At 37.6% G+C, this 17,977-nt stretch overlaps 1 protein-coding gene across 1 annotated transcript in view; it reads left to right on the top strand.

Moving 5' to 3' along the window:
- The window catches only part of LOC102908738 (OX-2 membrane glycoprotein-like), a 38,623-nt gene extending 27,769 nt beyond the window's left edge, over positions 1 to 10,854 (top strand). Inside the window, exons 4-5 of the mRNA XM_076548883.1 lie at positions 8,115 to 8,229; positions 9,982 to 10,854. Coding sequence (XP_076404998.1) covers positions 8,115 to 8,229; positions 9,982 to 10,105 — 239 coding nt within the window. The 3' untranslated portion in view covers positions 10,106 to 10,854. The remainder of the gene's footprint in view (positions 1 to 8,114; positions 8,230 to 9,981) is intronic.
- The last annotated feature ends 7,123 nt before the right edge of the window (positions 10,855 to 17,977 follow it).

Raw genomic sequence — 17,977 nt, 5'->3', positions numbered from 1 at the left:
CTTAAAGTTCTTGTCAAATAGGCCTTTCACTTGCTTGGTTAGACTTACCCCAAGGTATTTTATATTATTTGTGGCTATTGTAAAGGGTGGTGTTTCTATAATTTCTTTCTCAGCTCGTTTATCATTTGTATATAGAAGGACTATTGACTTTTTTTAGTTAATCATTTATCCTGCCACATTACTGAAAGTGTTTATCAGCTGTAGGCGTTCCCTGGGAGACTTTTGGGGATCACTTCTGTATACTATCATATCATCTGCAAATAGCAAAAGTTTGACTTCTTCCTTTCCACTTGATCCCCTTTTGTTGACTTATTGCTCTAGCTAGAACTTCAAGTACTATATTGGATAGATATGGGGAGAGTGGACAGCCTTGTCTTGTTCCTGATTTTAGTGGAATTGCTTTTACTTTCTCTCCATTTAATTTGATGCTGGCTATTGGTTTGCCAAAATTGCCTTTATTATGTTTAGGTATGTTCCTTGTATTCCTGATCTCTCTAACACCTTTATCATGAAGGAGTGTTGGATTTTGTCAAAGGCTTTTTCAGCATCTAATGAGTTGATCATGTGTTGTTCTTTTTTCTTTCAGTTTCTTTATATGATAGATTACATTGACAGATTTTTGTATGTTGAATCATCTCTGGATCTCTGGGATGAAGTCTACTTGATCATGGTGGATAATTTTTTATGTGTTCTTGGATTCAGTTTGCCAGTATTTTATTGAGTATTTTTGCATCGATGTTCATGAGGAAGATTAATCTGTAATTCTCTTTTGTTGATGCATCTTTGTGTGGTTTGGATATCAAGGTAACTGTTGCCTGATAGAGTTTGTCAGTGTCCCTTCTGTTTCTGTTGTGTGGAACAATGTGAGTTTTTTTGGTTGGGAGACTTTTAAGGACTCCTATTTCCATAGGAGTTATAGTTCTATTTAAATTGTTTATCTGGTCTTGATTTAATTTGTGTATGTGGTATCTAGAAAATTGTCTGTATCTTTTAGACTTTCCAGTTTTATGGAACACAGTTTTTTGAATTGTGATCTGATGATTCTCTGGATTTCCTCATTGTCTGTTGTTATGACTCCCTTTTCCTTTCCGATTTTGTTAATTTGGACATTCTCTCTGCATTTTGATTAGTTTGGATAAGGTTTTGTCTATCTTGTTGATTTTCTCAAGTAGCCAACTGTTTCTTCATTAATTTTTTTGTCCTGTTCTCTTGGTTTCTATTTTATTGATTTCAGTCTCAGTTTGATTACTTCCTGGAATTTACTCCTCCTGGGTGTGCTGTTAAGTTGCTAGTGTGAGATTTCTCCAACCTCTTTATGTAGGCATTTAGAGTTATGAACATTCCTTAGTACTGCTTTCATAGAGTCCTATAAGTTTGGGTATGTTGTACATTCATTTTCATTGAAGTCTAGAAGGTCTTTCATTTCTTTCTTTATTTCTTTCTTGACCCAGTGGTGATTCAGTTGAGCATTATTCAGATTCCATGAGTTTGCAGGCTATCTGTATTTGTGTTGTTTCTGAAGTCTAACTTTAAGCCATGGATGGTCTGATAAAATACAGGAGGTTATTCCAATTTTTTTGTAATTACTGAGATTTGCTATGTGATCAAGTATGTGGTCAATTTTAGGGAAGGTTCCATGAGGTGCTGAGAAGTTGTTATGTGTTAGAGTGGAATGTTCTGTAGATACCTATTAAGTCCATTTGAGTCATAACATCTGTGAGATCCCTTATTTCTCTGTTAAGTTTCTGTTTGGCAGACCTGTCCATTGGTGAGTTTGGGGTGTTGAAGTTTCCCAATATTAGTGTGTCGGGTTTGGTGTGTGACTTAAGCTTTAGAAATGTTTCTTATACATATGTGAATGCCATTGTATTTGGGGCATAAATGCTCAGAATTGAGACTTCATCTTGAAAGATTTTTCCTATGATGAATATGTAATGCTCTTCCTTTTCTCTTTTGATTAATTTTAGTTTGAAGTTTATTTTGTTAGATATTAGGATAGCTACACCAGCTTGCTTCTTAAGCCCATTTGATTGGAAAGTCTTTTTTGACCTTTTATTCTGAGGTAGTGTCTGTCTTTGAAGTTGAGGTGTGTTTCTTGTATGCAGTAGAAGGATGGATCCTGTTTTCATATCTATTCTGTTAGCCTGTGTCTTTTTATAGGTGAGTTTAGTCCACTGATACTAAGGGATATTAATGAACAGTGATGATTAATTCTTGTTCTTTTTGGTGGTAGTGTATGTGTATTTCTCTTCTTTTAGATTTGTTGGTGTGAGCTTATGTATTGCTTATGTTCTTCTGGGTGCATCTAACTTCGTTAGGGTTGGATTTTTCCTTCTAGTGCTTTCTGTAAGGCTGGATTTGTGAATAGGTATTGTTTAAATCTGGTTTTGTCATGAAATATCTTGTTTACTTTGTCTAAGGTGATTGCGAGTTTTGCTAGGTATAATAGTCAGGGCTGGCATCCATGGTCTCTTAGTGTCTGTGTGACATCTACCCAGTACCTTCTGGCTTTCAGAGTCTCCATTGAGTCGAGTGTTATTTTGATGGGTCTGCCTTTATGTATTACTTGGCCTTTTTCCTTTGCAGTTCTTAAGATTCTTTCTTCATTCTGTATGCTTAGTGGTTTGATTATTATGTAGCAAGGGGACTTTGTGTGTGTGTGTGTGTGTGTGTGTGTGTGTGTGTGTGTGTGTGTGTGTGTGTACAGTCTATTTGGTATTCTGTAAGCTTGTTGTATCTTCATAGGCATTTCCTTCTTTAGGTTGGGAAAGTTTTCTTCCATGATTTTGTTGAATATATTTTCTGTGCCTTTGAGCTTCTCCTTCTTCTATTCCTATTATTCTTAGGTTTGGTCTTTTCACGGTCTCTCAGATTTCTTGGATGTTTTGTGTTATGACTTAGTTGGCTTTAATGTTTTCTTTGATGGACAAATCTATTTCCTCAATTGTACCTTCAATGTCAGATATTCTGTCTTCCATTTTTTGCATTCTGTTGGTTATGCTTGCATCTGTAGTTCCTGTTTGTTTACTCACTCAAATTTTCTGTTTCCTGCAATCCATCAGTTTGTATCTTCTTTATTGCCTCTATTTCAATTTTCAAGTCTTGAACTGTTTCCTTCACCTGTTGGATTGCTTTTTCTTGGTTTTCTTGACTTTTTTAAAAAAGGGATTTATGGATTTCTTCCAATTTTTTGTTTGTCTTTTCCTTGATTTCTTTAAGGAAATTTTCATTTCCTCTTTAAAAGCCTCTATTATCTTCACAAAGTCTTTTTTGTGATTGTTTTCTTCTGTTTCTTCTATGTTGGGATGTTCAGGTCTTGTTGTAGCAGAATAACTAGGTTCTGGTGGTGCCATATTGCTCTTTATGTTTTTGAATGTATTCTTGCATTGGCATCTACCTATCTTTTTCTCCAATTGGTGCAAAGAGTGTCTGGGTCTCAGTTTGCTGGTCTTTGTCCAATCGGCACTCTTGGTCCAATAGGAGCTCGTGGAATCTGTATCTCATGGAGCAGCTGAGGTCTCAGGAGATAGGTGGGTTTGGGGGACAGAGTGGGGCTTTTAGATTATTGGGTCTGATGGGGGTGGTGATATTCAGGTCTGCCTGCAGTAGTCTTGCCTGCTGGCCTGCAACTGAGGGTCTTGGTCCAATTGGAGCCGGTAGAGTCTGTCTCAGGAAGCTGTTGTGGTCTTGGGGCATGGGTGGGTTTGGGGGATGGAATGGGACTTGTACATTACAGGGTCTGATGGAAGAAGTGAGTAGGCCTGGCTGCAACATTCTTGCCTGCTGGCCTGCAACTGGTGCTGCAATGTGTGGGAGTATGGGGACGTGGGTTATGCCACTGGGCCTAAGGCCTAGAGCCTGGGATGACTGACTTGGAGAGCACTCACCTATCTCTTGGTCCAATCAGAGCTGGTGGAGTCTATGTTTCAGGGAGCAGCTGCGGTCTGTGGGGATGGGTGTGTTTGCGGATGGATTGGGGCTTATAGATTACAGCGTCTGAAGAGGGGTGGTAGTCAAGCCTGCTTGCAGAAGATTTACATGCTGGCCTGCAACTGGGGCTCCAATGTGTGGGGGTATAGGGGCACAGGTTATGCCCCTCAAACAGCTCAGTTTTAACTATAAACTTAATAACTGGTACTTTTGTTTGGTGAAACATGTTTTTAAATGTCAAGCTTGTCACTTAGATACTTTCTCTTACTATGTCTAAGCCCTATGAACTCTTTTTGATTTGGGAAATCTTTGAAATTTTAAAAAGTTTTTAAAAGGTAATTTCTTCAGATTTTCTTAATAACTACAAAGGGAAGCTTGGGCTATTAACTAATAGGCTGAAACTAATTAGGTCTCTTGGTATTGAAGTAGCTTTTATTATACTATTTCACATCAACCACTTTCCATAGTTTTTTTGTTACCATGTTCATCATTAATGTGTTTTGAGCTTTCATTTCCAGCAGTATAAGACTGTCATTTTCCATCTTCATCAGGCCCTTAGATATTCTGTGGAAGTGGTAGAGATCCTGGCTTACCTATTACCTATTTTCCATCTTCCTTTTGACAAGTCTTGAAAAAACCTTCCCAGTCTAAAGTTTGGCTTTATTTTCCAAATCCCTTCATGTTAGGGTAAATATAATATGGATATTTATATGGTATCTGTCTTAGTCACTTTTTTGCTGTGAAGAGACACTATGACCACAGCAACTTTTTTGTTTCATTTTTTATTCAGATTTTTTTTATTTTATACACCAATCAGAGATCCCCCTCTTCCCTCCTCCTGCCCTCCCAGCCTTCCCCCTCAACCCCCCCCACACTTCCCCCACAAGAAGACAAGGCCTCTCAGAGGGAAGTACATCCAGTAGAGGCAAACCCAAGCCTTTTTCCCTGCCTCAAAGCTGCATGAGGTGTCCTGTCAGGTAGTGGGCTCCAAAAAGCCCTCTCATGCACTAGGAATGGATTCTCATTCTACCACCAGCCCCCTCCCCCAGCAAATCAAGCTACACAATTTTTTGCCATGCAGAGGGCCTAGTCCAGTCCAATGTAGTCTCCACAGCCACTGATGCAACTTTCATGAGTTCCCACTAGTGTGGTTTGATCATCTCTGCAGGTTTCCCCATCATGATCCTGATGCACTTGCTCATAGAGTCTTTTATAAAGAATGTATTTAACTTGGGGCTTGCTTATAGTTTCAAAGGTTTAGTGCGTTATTAGCATGGTTAGAAACATAGAGGCATCTAGACAAACGTGGTTCTGAAGAAGTGGCTGAGAGATCTATGTAAAGATTCACAGGTATCAGGAAGAGAGAGACAACAGGCCGAGTTTGGGCCTTTGAAACCTCAAAGCTCACCCCCAGTGATACACTTTTGCCAGAAAAGCCACACTGACTTCAACAAGGGTACACCTCCTATCCCTTCTTTAGTAATGCCACTTCCTGATGACTAAACATTCATATATATGAGCCTATAGATACTGAGCTAGACAGTATTATGTCAACTTGACACAAGCTAAAGTCATTTGAAAGGAGAGAACTTCAAGGAAGAAAATGCCTCTATAAAATTGGGCTGTAGGCAAATGTATAGGACATTTTCTTAATTAGTGATGGATGGTGGAGGGCCCAGCCCATTGTGGGTGGTACCATCCCTGGAATGGTGGTCCTTTTCCATAAGAAAGCAGGCTTAGCTATCCATGTAGAGCAAACCACTAAGCAGCATCCCTCCATGGCCTCTGCATCAGCTCCTGTCTCCAATCTCCTGCCCTGTTTGAGTTCCTGTCCTGAGTTCCTTTGATGATGAACAGTGCAATGGAAGACAAATAAATATGTTCCTACCCACCATGTTTTTTGTTCATGGTGTTACATTGCAGCAGTAGAAGACCTAACTAAGACAAGTTCATATAAGAATACTAGGTATTACTGTGACAGAACTGACCATGTTGTTTGTGGAGGATTGTAGAAGGACTTAGAAACTACAGGCTAGAAAAGCCGCTGGTATTGAGAGCTCAGTGGGATGTTCTCTGAGAGCTTGGAAGATCAGAATATTGATATCAGTGCAGATAATGCCCTGGCTCTTGAAGTTTCAGAGGGATGTTTAAAGATGCTAGCACGGCCTTCTGCTATTTTGGGTTAAGAGTATGTGGTTTTGGTTAGCTAAGGCTGATGAACCAGCTTTGTTTACTGGGACAATAGATACTGGTCAGCTGTGACTAAGAAGAGACCAGCATCATTGAGGTGAAATCTTCTGGGAAATGTTTCCTCAGATTCTATACACAGAAGCTATGTTCCATATATGGCCAAGGTTGTTCCTGGCACAGGCAACTTTGCATACTTTGGTCATAATAACTCAGGAACCAAGGAGAATCACTAACCATCAGTAAATTCTGAATGTTTTCTCATTTCATGGAGAATTTCCTCCTTTTAATTCAACGGGTTCATTTTAGAAATCTCTCTTAGGCCGGGCGTTGGTGGCACACGCCTTTAATCCCAGCACTCGGGAGGCAGAGGCAGGCGGATCTCTGTGAGTTCGAGGCCAGCCTGGGCTACCAAGTGAGTTCCAGGAAAGGCGCAAGCTACATAGAGAAACCCTGTCTCGAAAAAAAAAAAAAAAAAAACCTGAAAGAAATCTCTCATTAAAATTATGTTAAACCATCTGAGGTAGCTTGTATTTCATTTTAATATCCATAACCTTTCCTTTTCTTCATACTATCTGGGAGATTGTATAAATATTTCCTCTAAGTTCTCTCATGAATTTTTTCCTTCGTTGAGAAGCAAGTTTTTAATTTAAAATTTCCTTGTCAACTTAAAATGAAAATTGTTCATTTTTGTTAATTAAATTATATTTTTGACTATTCATACACATATATAATGCATTCTGATTCCTTTCTGTTCTCTTCCCTTTTCTTATATCCCTCCCATTCCAATCATCCCACCCCCACACCTCTTCTCCCCACTACTCACTCTCCCATCAAAAGGCTCATGACTTTTGATCTTACCTTGTGACCCACTAGGTTTAACCAAGGCCATCAGTGGTCATATCAATTGAAGGCTGGGGGTCACCAGTGGATGGATACACAACCGAAGACAAGCTTTTCCACTTTTCCTGAATATGCCAGTAGGAAATATTTAAGCATTGCCGCCCCTCCTCCACCCATGCTTGGCAGCTGATGGGCTAAAGTGTTCATTCTTTCAACAAACATTTCCTTGATACTTATGTTAAGAAAGCAGTATCTTTGTAAGTATATTTGGAAATAATAACTTGAAAGTCTCCAGTCATCTTCTGCTTCACTGATCGCCTCCTTCCTTCCCCCAGAAGCTGAGTCTTCTGTTACATGTTTTCTAAGTCTCTCTTTTCACAAGTTCTTGTCACTGAAGGCTGTGTTAATATTCTTGCTCTTTTTCATTTAATACTTTATATTTTAATGCTATTTTAAGGGGTCTCAAAAACGTTAGAGGTAAGTATTTGTGTTATGTTTGTTTCTTGAAACTGAAGTGGGCCAGTTCCTTTTCCTGGTCAATTTTCCCAATTCAAACCATTTGGTTATATGAATTAAATACTTTAAGTATCCTCTATAAATTTATTGGCTGTGTCATTATGGTTAGTTTCAGTTATTTATTAAAATTCAGGTGTCCATAAGAAATAATTTATCAATTCAGAAGATGGTTCTTTATCACTTAGTTATATGATAAGTTTTGGGGATGTAAATTCCTGATTCTGGTGAAATCCCTGTGCAGTTATTTTGCTTTCTTGGAATTGCCTTCAGAATATTTCATATTTCGGTGTCAAATTCTTTGTGTTCAATCTCTTCCACCCACATAAAATGGTTATGTGGTATCTGCCCAAAAAAGAATAGTGGGAAGTAGATAAAAACCACATCTATGCAGTCAAAGGCAAAGCTACAGTGCCTTGCTTAAAGACATGCATATTCCTAATTAAAATGAAGGAAAGAAGAAACTACTACCTAGGATTTTCCTTTTCTTTCCATGGTAATGAAAAGGCATCTTATAGAATAAATTTGAATGTCAATTAAGCTGTAACAAATAAAAAAAATAAACATTACAAATTAAAGGCTCTAAGAGAGCAATATAGTGTAACCAGAGAAAAAAATACATTCTGGTTTATGTTTTTCAGGTACCTTGAATTATTCTTTAAATTGGAAGGAAACTGCAGTTGTATTCATTAGTCTGTTTCTTATTTTATGTATCATCTTTGGGACCGCTCTCTATATCAGTTTCAAAAAGAAAAGGTAAACTATATGATAACTTGATGTGACAGAGAAACTAGACACAATGGCACTAGCTATGAATGTTACTTCTAAAATATTACAAGGGGTCTGGAAAAGTCCATCATGACGAGATATCGAAGAAAAACTTGTTTCCATAGGCTCAGCAGTGTCTGGCATCAAATAGCCAAGGAAGTAGAGACTGTTGGCAAGCATTTCTGTTTATGGTGAGTTTAGTATAAGGTTTATATATATATATATATATAAAGAAAAGATTTGTTTATTTTTATTTTATGTTTACAGGTATTTTGCCTGTGTGCATCTGGTGCCCCTGGAAGCCAGAAGAGGTTGTTAAAACTCAAGTTACAGGCAATTATGAAACCTTTGTATGGGTGCTGGGAACTGAACCAGAGTCCTCTGAACAAGCAAGAAATGCTCTTAACTGGGGCTGGAGAGATGGCTCAGAGGTTAAGAGCACTAGGTTCTCTTCCAGATCCTGCGTCCAGTTCCCTGCAACCACCTTGTGGCTCACAACCATCTATAAGAGATCTGGTACCCTCTTCTGGCATGCAGGCACACATGCAGAACACATAATAAATAGACAAATCTTTTTTAAAAATGCTCTTAGCTGCTGAGCCACTTCTCTGGCCTAGTTTTAAGATTCTTTATTGATCCTGGGGCAGTGGTGGTGCATGTCTTTAATCCCTTCAGTCAGGGCTACACAGAGAAACTCTGTCTTAAAAAACTAAAAAAAAAAATTCTTTATTGAGAACAAATTTTCACATAATACAGCACAGAACCCAGGACAATGGGTGGGGAAGAAGATGTGAAGACTGGAAGCTTGAGATATGTCCATCTGAGGCATAAGCTGAAAACAAGATCTTACTATATAGGATTAATACAGTTAAATTCCCACTCATTTGTTCAGCTCTCCTCATGGACAGCGATGCATGATGGGAGGATAAATGGAAATAAGTAACTAGGCAGTGACAGTAGAAACCATAAATATAATTGGTGGCATGTGATTTGCATTGCTGTCATTGTGTATTCATTAAATTAATCTGTGGGGTTTTGTTCTGCACCATCTCAATACAGGGGAATGTATAAACCAAAGAAGGGTGAGAATCTGATCTATAATCAAGAAGGCTCTCCCACTAAGAAGTGGAAGAGAAATCTCAGAAGACAAGAATGAAGGAGCATTTTGAAGAGATGGCTACAGCAATCAGGAGACAGATGGGAACTGTCTAGACTGAAGAGATAGAAAAGAGGAGGGGTTAAGGTTATATTTGGGATGGGAAGGTTTCCTGAGTGACAGGTATGGAGAAAGAGTAAGAATAAGAGTAAGAATTATCTTACTCAAGCTAAGTGTTTTAGCATTAAAGAAAACTTTTACAAATATGCCAGGAATAGACAGAGAGCAAGCTTTGGAGGGAGAATTAAGAATTTTTTTTTTAAACGTCATTTTTAAATGCCTATTTTATACTTGAGGGAGAGTGTTAATTAAGTATCTACAAGGATGAATCTAGGCTTTGTGGAGCAGAAGATAAGTTTTTGGAAAATAGAGGATAGGATCTCCACGGAGACAGATTATGAACTATTGCTCTTACTACATTAATGTAAAAACAATAGGCAAGTTATGGTAATTTGGTCAATTTCTCAAGAGAATTTGTGTATGAATCTCTCAAATTCTAATTGATACCCTTGTCTTACTATGTACTGCCATGGGGGGGGGTGTTTATTCAGTTTATTTCTATAACAGTGTCATGGTATCTCCAGGTCAAAGAACACACCTGAACCATCATCAACACAGATGACTAACCCATTATCAACATTGGTGCCCACACCCCCATCAACAGAGACTGAGAATTTAATGAGCCAACGTCGTAAGGCAAAGATATAATTTGTAGAATCCAATTTCTTTCTGTTACTATATTATTTAATTTTGGGAAGGAACCTTACAAATTTGATCATGCATTGGCTAGCAGCAATGGTCATTTTAGAAATAAGTGGTGACAAAGGTTTGTTTCAACATACGATTCTATTCCAAAATCAGTAAATTCAAGTGAGGTTTTACTTTTGTTAACATCTTTACATTCTGAAATTAAAATTAAATTTAACTGATACATAATAACTATAGATATTTTTGGAGTACCGTGTAAATTTTGATCATGTCATTCTTGTCTTTCTGTACCTGATTTTTTTTGCTTGACATGGATGAATTCCAAGTTCATCCATGTTGGTGCAAGTGACAGAATTTCCTTTTTATGGCTAATTAATATTCACATAGGTGTGTGTATCACATTTTCCCCATTCATCAGTTCCACAAGATAGTTGCTTCATTTTTCATCTGTTATAAATAGTGCTACAGAGAATATGGAAGCCCACACATCTCAACATTTTCAACATATTAATTTCTTTTCCTTTTAGATATGCATTCAGTAATGGGATAGCTTGATCATATAGTAGCATTGTTTTTAATTTTTTGAGAAGCCTTCATACTGTTTTTCATAATGACCATAAAATTTACATTTTATTTTCAGTATGCAAAGATTCCTATCTCCATATGCATACATCACTTTTCTTTGGTGTTTTTAATAGTAACTCTTCTTATGGAGTAGGCTGTTTGTTATCTTCTAGTGGTTTTGATTTGCATTTCCCTGATGATTAGTGACATTAAGCATTTTTTTCACATTAACCATTTTGTATGCTTCCCTGAGATGTGTCTATTTAGGTGTATTGCCCATAAAAAACCAAGTAGTTTTTTTTTTAAATTGGGTTCTTAAGTTCCTTATACGTCTTCAAATATCAAATCCCTTGCAGATGTGGAATTTGCAAATATTTTATTCTTTTCAGGAGATAGTCACTTTCATGCTATTGTTGACTGTTTTCCTTATTGACCAGAAATGTTTTAATATCATGGAATCCAGTTGTTTATTTTGGTTTTGTTGCCTGAGCTTTGAGAATCTTGTCTGAAATGTCCTTACTGACTCTACTTTCCTGAGTATTTTTCCTAAGATCTGTTCTAGTGGTTTTGTCATCATATATTTATGAGATTTTATATTTGATATTTATATTTTAAAATGTATATATAAAACCTACATATAATGTAGATATATATGTATAAAATATTTTATGTATTATACATATAAGTATAATATATATAAACCTACATGTCATATAGGTTTTCAAATCCTACATTTGAGCCTTCCTTCTAGTTGTATTTGATATTTGCAACTTGTGTAAGAGAAGGCTCTGCTTTCATCCTCTTGCAAATAAGTTATCCAATTCCCCTAACAATATTTATTGAAAACACTGTTTTTTTCCAGTATGTATGTGTGTTCTTAGCACCTTGGTTGAAAATTAGTTCTCTGTAGTTGTGTGGGTTTATTGAAGTGTCTCTGTTCTGTTCTGTTGGTCTATGTGTCTGTGTCTTGCAAATAAATATCATGCTGTTTTGATTACCTGTAGCTTCATGGCATATTTTGAAATTAGCAGGTCCAGTGTATTTAGGATTCTTTTGCTGGTTCCATGTAGAATGTCATAGAAATTTCACGAATTCTTTGGATCCCTTTGACTACTGCAGACCTTTGATGACTTGAATTCCTCCAATCTATGAATACAGGGTATCTTGTCAGTGTGTGTAACTTCTTTGATTTCTTTGTCTGACATTTTGTGATTTTTTTTTTCACCGTGGAAAGCTTTAGGAAGGCTGGTGGCCTTTTCAGTGTAATTTTTTCACCTCATCTTTGCTATATATTTATTCAAGTCTCTGTTTTTTAGGAAAGGTCACATTTTTCTCTGTATATCAGTTTTGTAATTTTCGCTGATCTAATGCCTTGGTTCTTTTTATTTATTCACTGTCATGAATGGCTCCTTGTTTGTATATAAAATCTTGGTGGCTCTTAGTGGCAAGAAATATTCCTTGGTAGTATGAAGTAGCTTGTGTTTGGAATGCTTGCTGGATTTATGTCAACTTGTCACAAACTAGAGCCACTGGAGAGGAAGGAACCTTAACTGAGAAAACACCTCAATAAGGTTGGGCTATAGGCAGGCCTGCAGGTTATATTCTTTATTAGTGATTGATGGGCCCAGCCCATTGTGGGTGGTACCACCCCTAAACTAGTGGCCTTGGGTTCTATAAGAAAGCAGGTTGAGCATTCCATAGAGAGCAAGCCAGTAAGCAGCACCCTTCCATGGCCTTTGGATCAGCCCCTGCCTCCAGGTTCCTGCTCTGTTTGAGTTTCTGTCCTGACTTCTTTTGATGATGAACAGTAATCCAAGGATAAGCCAAATAAACAATTTCTTCCCTAACTTGCTTTTGGTCATGGTGTTTCAATGAAGAAACAGAAACTCTAAGACAAGTTGATACCAGGATTGTAGGGTATTTCTGTGACAGACTTGACTGTGTTGTTTTGGGAAGAATTGTGGAAGGACTTTGAAACATTGTGCAAGAAAAGCCATTGAGTGTTCATTCAATGCTTGGTGAGTTGTTCTGTAGGAGAATGGGAGATAAGAATATTGGGGGCAATGCAAAAGATGGAGGCATGGCTTGTGAAGTTTCAGGGGTGATTTTAAAGACTCTATTGTAGCTATTTGCTATTTTAAATTAAGATTCTGTGTTTCTAGTTAGCTGGGGCTGAGGAATCAGCTGTGATCAACAAGATACCAGAAATACTAAAGTAAATCCTACTTTGCTGGGGTAATTGAAGCTAGTTTGCTGGAGCTGAGAAACTGGTGGTGATTAAGAGAAACATGCATCATTGAGGAGAAATCTTCTGGGAAGGGGTTTATGTGAGTTAGCACACAGAAGTTGTGTTCCATAGGTGTCCAAAGTTGTACATGATGCTAGCAGCTGGACTTGGTAGTGTTAGAATCACTCAGGTGGTACTGGTTTTGAATGAATGAAGAGATCATGGAGTGCAGCTGAGGCTTGGCACTGTGAGAGGCCAGGAGAAGACTTTGAAGATACAGAATTGAAGAGGTCATGGAGAGAAGTTAAGGCTTGTTACTATGAAGAGAGCCTAGGAGAGGTTATTGGTGAAATTACAGTCCAATTTCAGCAGAAGACCCCAGAATTTTGGAGATGCAAGAACCATGAGATGACCACCAAGAACAGCAGCAACAGAAGAGTGGAGTCAATGGGAGCCAAGAAAAACAGCTTTGCGTGCTGCAGAGGGCAGAGCCAGAGAAGTGACCCAAGGCCTTTAGAGGAGCACAGAAGATCGTAAGTAAATTGTGGACTTTAGATGCTGAGTTATTTATACTGTTGGAGTTTGGTTTTGCTTAGTTCAGATTGTGACTGTGCCCTGGTTCTTCCCTCTTGCAATAAGAAAATACTTCATTTATTTTTGATTTTACAGGAACATGGACTGCATTTGAAAAGAGACTTTAGGTTTTAAGAGACTTTGAGTTTTCTTAAAGAGACTAAATTTTAAAGTGTTTGAATTTATAAAGACGATGAGACTTTTAAAGTTATTTATGTTTTTAATGTGAGATGTTGGGGATGAATAAGAAAGGAAAGGTTATGGTGTAATAGTGATGTATTTGTGAGTTAAGTTGACAAGGGGTCAGTTGTCCTGATTAGTTTTGTGTCAACTTGACACAAGCTAGAGTCATTGCAGAAGAGGAAGCATCATTTGAGAAAATGCCTCCATGAAATTGGGGTGTAAGCAGCCCTATAGGATATTTTCTTAATTTGTTATTGATGTGGGAGGGTCCAGTCCATTGAGTGGGACCACCCCTGGCGAGGTGGCCATGGGTTCATAAGAAACAGACTGAGCAAGCCATAAAGAGCAAGTCAGTAAGCAATACCCAGCCATGGCTGTTGCATCAGCTCCTCCCTCCAGGTTCTGACCCTGCTTGAGCTCCTGTCCTGACTTCCTTTGATGATGAACAGTGATATGGAAGTATAAGCCAAATAAATGTTTTCTTCCCCAACTTGCTTTTGGTCATGGCATTTCATCGCAGCAATAGAAACCCTGACTAAGACAAGATTCAAAGTTTTTTGATTGATTCTGATAGTTCTCCATGCACATGATCATCTCACAAATAATAGTAATGTGGGATCTCTGAACATAATATTTAAGTATGGCATTTGATAAATGCTGGCTATTAAGAATCTTATTGTGGGTGACAAATGTCTTCTTATTCATATTTCTTAAAAATTACCATTAAAATGTGATTAATGACTGGGTAAATAACATTGTAAGTATAGTGCTTAGCTGGCAAGTATGAAGATGAGTTCTATCCACAGAAATGAGGCCATGCTGGGTACCCAGAGTCCCAGGTAAGATCAGCCAGCCCTAGAAATACAAAGCTTCCTCAGATCCCACCCAGCTTCTCCAACAGCATTCTTCACCTCATCTTCATATCCACACCTACAACCCTAGCAGAAACCTACCACTCTACTAGAGGCTATGCTGGTCTCTGGAGCCCCAGGTAAGACCTTCCCTCCTCATAGCCAGCCCAGTTTCCCCAACAGCATTTCCCTCATCTCCATATCCAGGCCAACAACTCCTGCAGAAGCTCACTGCTCTACCCACTGGTAACCAGAGCCCCAGAAGCCATGACAGTATCCAGAATCCCAGATGCCATACCAGCTCCCAGAAACCCAGAACTCCAGAGGCAACACTGGCACCCAAAACCCCAGAAGTCACACAGGCTGACAAAACACCAGTGGAGACATGCTACTAGACGAGAGGACACACCAGTAACCAGAACCAAAGGCCACTCAGGCTAGAAGACCAGCACAGAGGTAGAAACCAAAGGAAAAAGCATCCATCCAACAAAGATAAACTCAGAAATCAGCACCTAAACCTATAATTACCCCAAAGCCAGATGTCTAGATGCTAGTGTACGAACACAGTCAACACCAGAGCCCAGCTACCATACTACAGCAACTCCTGAATATTCCAATACAGTTGAAGCACAAGAAAACAGCCTTAAAACCAACTTTATGAAGATGATAGAGGTCCTTAAAGAGGAAATGAATGAATCCCTTGAAATCCAGGAAAATACAAACAATGGGAAGAAGTGAATAAACCCCTTAAAAAGCCAAATATAAACATATGGATAAAGGAAATGAATGAAAGATCTCAAAATGAAAACCAAAGCAACAAAGAAAACACAAACTGAGGAAATTCTGGAGATGGAAAATGTAGTTCGGCAAACTGGAACTACACATGAAAGCATGATCAACAGAATACAAGAGGTGGAAGAGGGGGTCTCAGGCTTAGAAGATAAGATAGAAGAAATTGATTCAGCAGTCAATGAAAATGTTAAGTCTAAAAAAATTACTGACATAAAACATCCAGGAAATCTAGGGCTCTGTAAAAAAAGACCAAACCTAAGAATAATAGGAATTGAAGAGGGTAAAGAATCCCAGCTCAAAAACCTAGAAGATATTTTTTAACAAAATCATAGAAGAAAATTTTCCTAAACTTAAGGACATGCCTAAAAAGTTACAAGAATCTTACAGAGCACCAAATAGATTGGACTAGAAAAGAAAGTCACTTCCTATTCCCCTGCCACATAATAATCAAAACCTTAAACATACAGAATAAAGAAAAAATATTAAAATATGCAAGGGGAAAAGGCCAAGTAACATATAAAGTCAAATCTATTAGAGTTGCAACTGACTTCTCAATGGAGACTCTAAAACCCAGAAGAGCATGGACAGATGTCTTGCCCAGATGCTAGCCTAGACTACTATCCAGCAAAACTTTCAGTCACTGTAGATGGAGAAAACAAGATATTGTATGTCAAATGAAATTTAAATAATATCTACCCACAAATCCAGCATTACAAAAGGTACTTAGAAGGAAAATTCCATCCCAAGGAGGCTAACTATACTCATGAAAATACAAGAAATAATCTCACACCACAAAACCAAAAGAAGGAAAGCATACACACATATACATGCACACACAAGCACACATGCACACACACAAGCACATGCTCTACCACCATTACCACCACCACCAAAAAAGCAATTAACAATAATTGATCATTAATATCTCTCAATATCAATGGACTCAATCCCCCCAATAAAAAGACACAAGGTAACAGAATGGATGTGAAAACAGAATCCATTCTTCGGTTGCATACAAGAAACATATTTCAACATCAAAGATAGACATTACCTCAGAGTAAAGGGTTGAAAGGGATTTTTGAAGCAAATGGACTCTAGAATCAAATTGGTATAGCTGTTCTTATATGTAACAAAGGAGACTTACAACCAAAATTAATCAAAAGAGATGGGGAATGACATTTCCTACTCATCAGAGAAAAAATTCACCAAGATGATGTTTCATATCTTAACATATAAGCCCCAAGTGCAAGGGTACCCACATTTGTAAAAGAAACACTAAAGCAGAAATCACATATAGAGCCCTAAACATAATATTGGGAGACTTCAACACCCTATTCTCACCAATGAACAGGTCATCCAGATGAAAACTAAACAGAGAAATAATGGAACCAACAGACACTATGAATCAAATGGACCTAACAGATATCTACAGAACATTTTACTTAAGCACAAAAGAATATACCTTCTTCTCAGCACCTCAAGAACTTTCTCCAAAATTGACCACATACGTGGTCTCAAAGCAAGTCTCAACAGATACAAGAAAATTGAAATAACCCCCTGTATCCTATTAGACAACCACAGATTAAAGTTGAATTTCAACAACAGAAGCAACAGAAAGCCTACAAACTCATGGATACTGAACAACTCTTACTGAATGACCACTGGGTCAAGGAAGAAATAAAGAAAGAAATTAAAGACTTTTTAAAATTCAATAAAGAAATGCACAATGTACTCAAACCTGTGGCACACAATGAAAGTGGTGATAAGAGGAAAGTTCATAGTACCAAGTGCCTACATAAAGAATTTGGAGAAATCTCATACTAGCAAGGTAATAACATACCTGAAAGCTCTAGAACAAAAAGAAGCAAACACACCCAAGAGGAATAATGGCAGGAAATAATCAATCTCAGGGCTGAAATCAATAAAACAGAAACAAAAAGAACAATATAAAAACATCAATGAAACAAAGAGTTGTTTTTTTTATGAAAATCAGCAAGATAGACTAACCTTTATCCAAACTAAAAGACACAGAGAGAACATCCTAATTAACAAAATCAGAAATGAAAGGAGGGACATAACAACAGACACTGAGCAAATCCAAACAATCACTACGTCATATTTCAAAAACCTGTATTCTACAAAATCAGAACATCTAAAATAAATGGGCAATTTCCTTGATAGATACCACTTACTAAAGTTAAATCAAGATCAGACAATTTAAACAGACTTATAACCCATAAAGAAATAAAAATAGTTATAAAAAGTCTCCCAACCAAAAACAGCCCAGGGCCAGATGGTTTTAATGTATAATTCTACCAGATATTCAAAGAAGAGCTAATATCAATTCCACAAAATAGAAATAAAAAGAGCATTGCAAAATTCATTTTATGAGGCCACAGTCACCCTGATACCCAAGCCCAAATACACAAAAAAGAAAGAAAATTACAGACCAATTTCCCTCATGAACATTGATGCAAAAATACTCAATAAAACTACCCTCAAACTGAATCCAAGAACACATCAAAAAGATCATTCTCCATGATCGAGTAGGCTTCATCTCAGAAATGCAAGGATGGTTCAACATATGAAAATCTGTCAATGTAATTCACCATATAAACAAACTGAAAGAAAAAAAAAGAACACATTATCATCTTGTCAGATGATGAAAAAGCCTTTGACAAA

The sequence above is a fragment of the Peromyscus maniculatus genome, chromosome 12 (assembly GCF_049852395.1).
Source record: "Peromyscus maniculatus bairdii isolate BWxNUB_F1_BW_parent chromosome 12, HU_Pman_BW_mat_3.1, whole genome shotgun sequence".
NCBI lineage: Eukaryota > Metazoa > Chordata > Mammalia > Rodentia > Cricetidae > Peromyscus > Peromyscus maniculatus.
The sequence above is the reverse complement of the archived record's forward strand: the minus strand, read 5'-3'. Positions and strand labels throughout refer to the sequence as shown.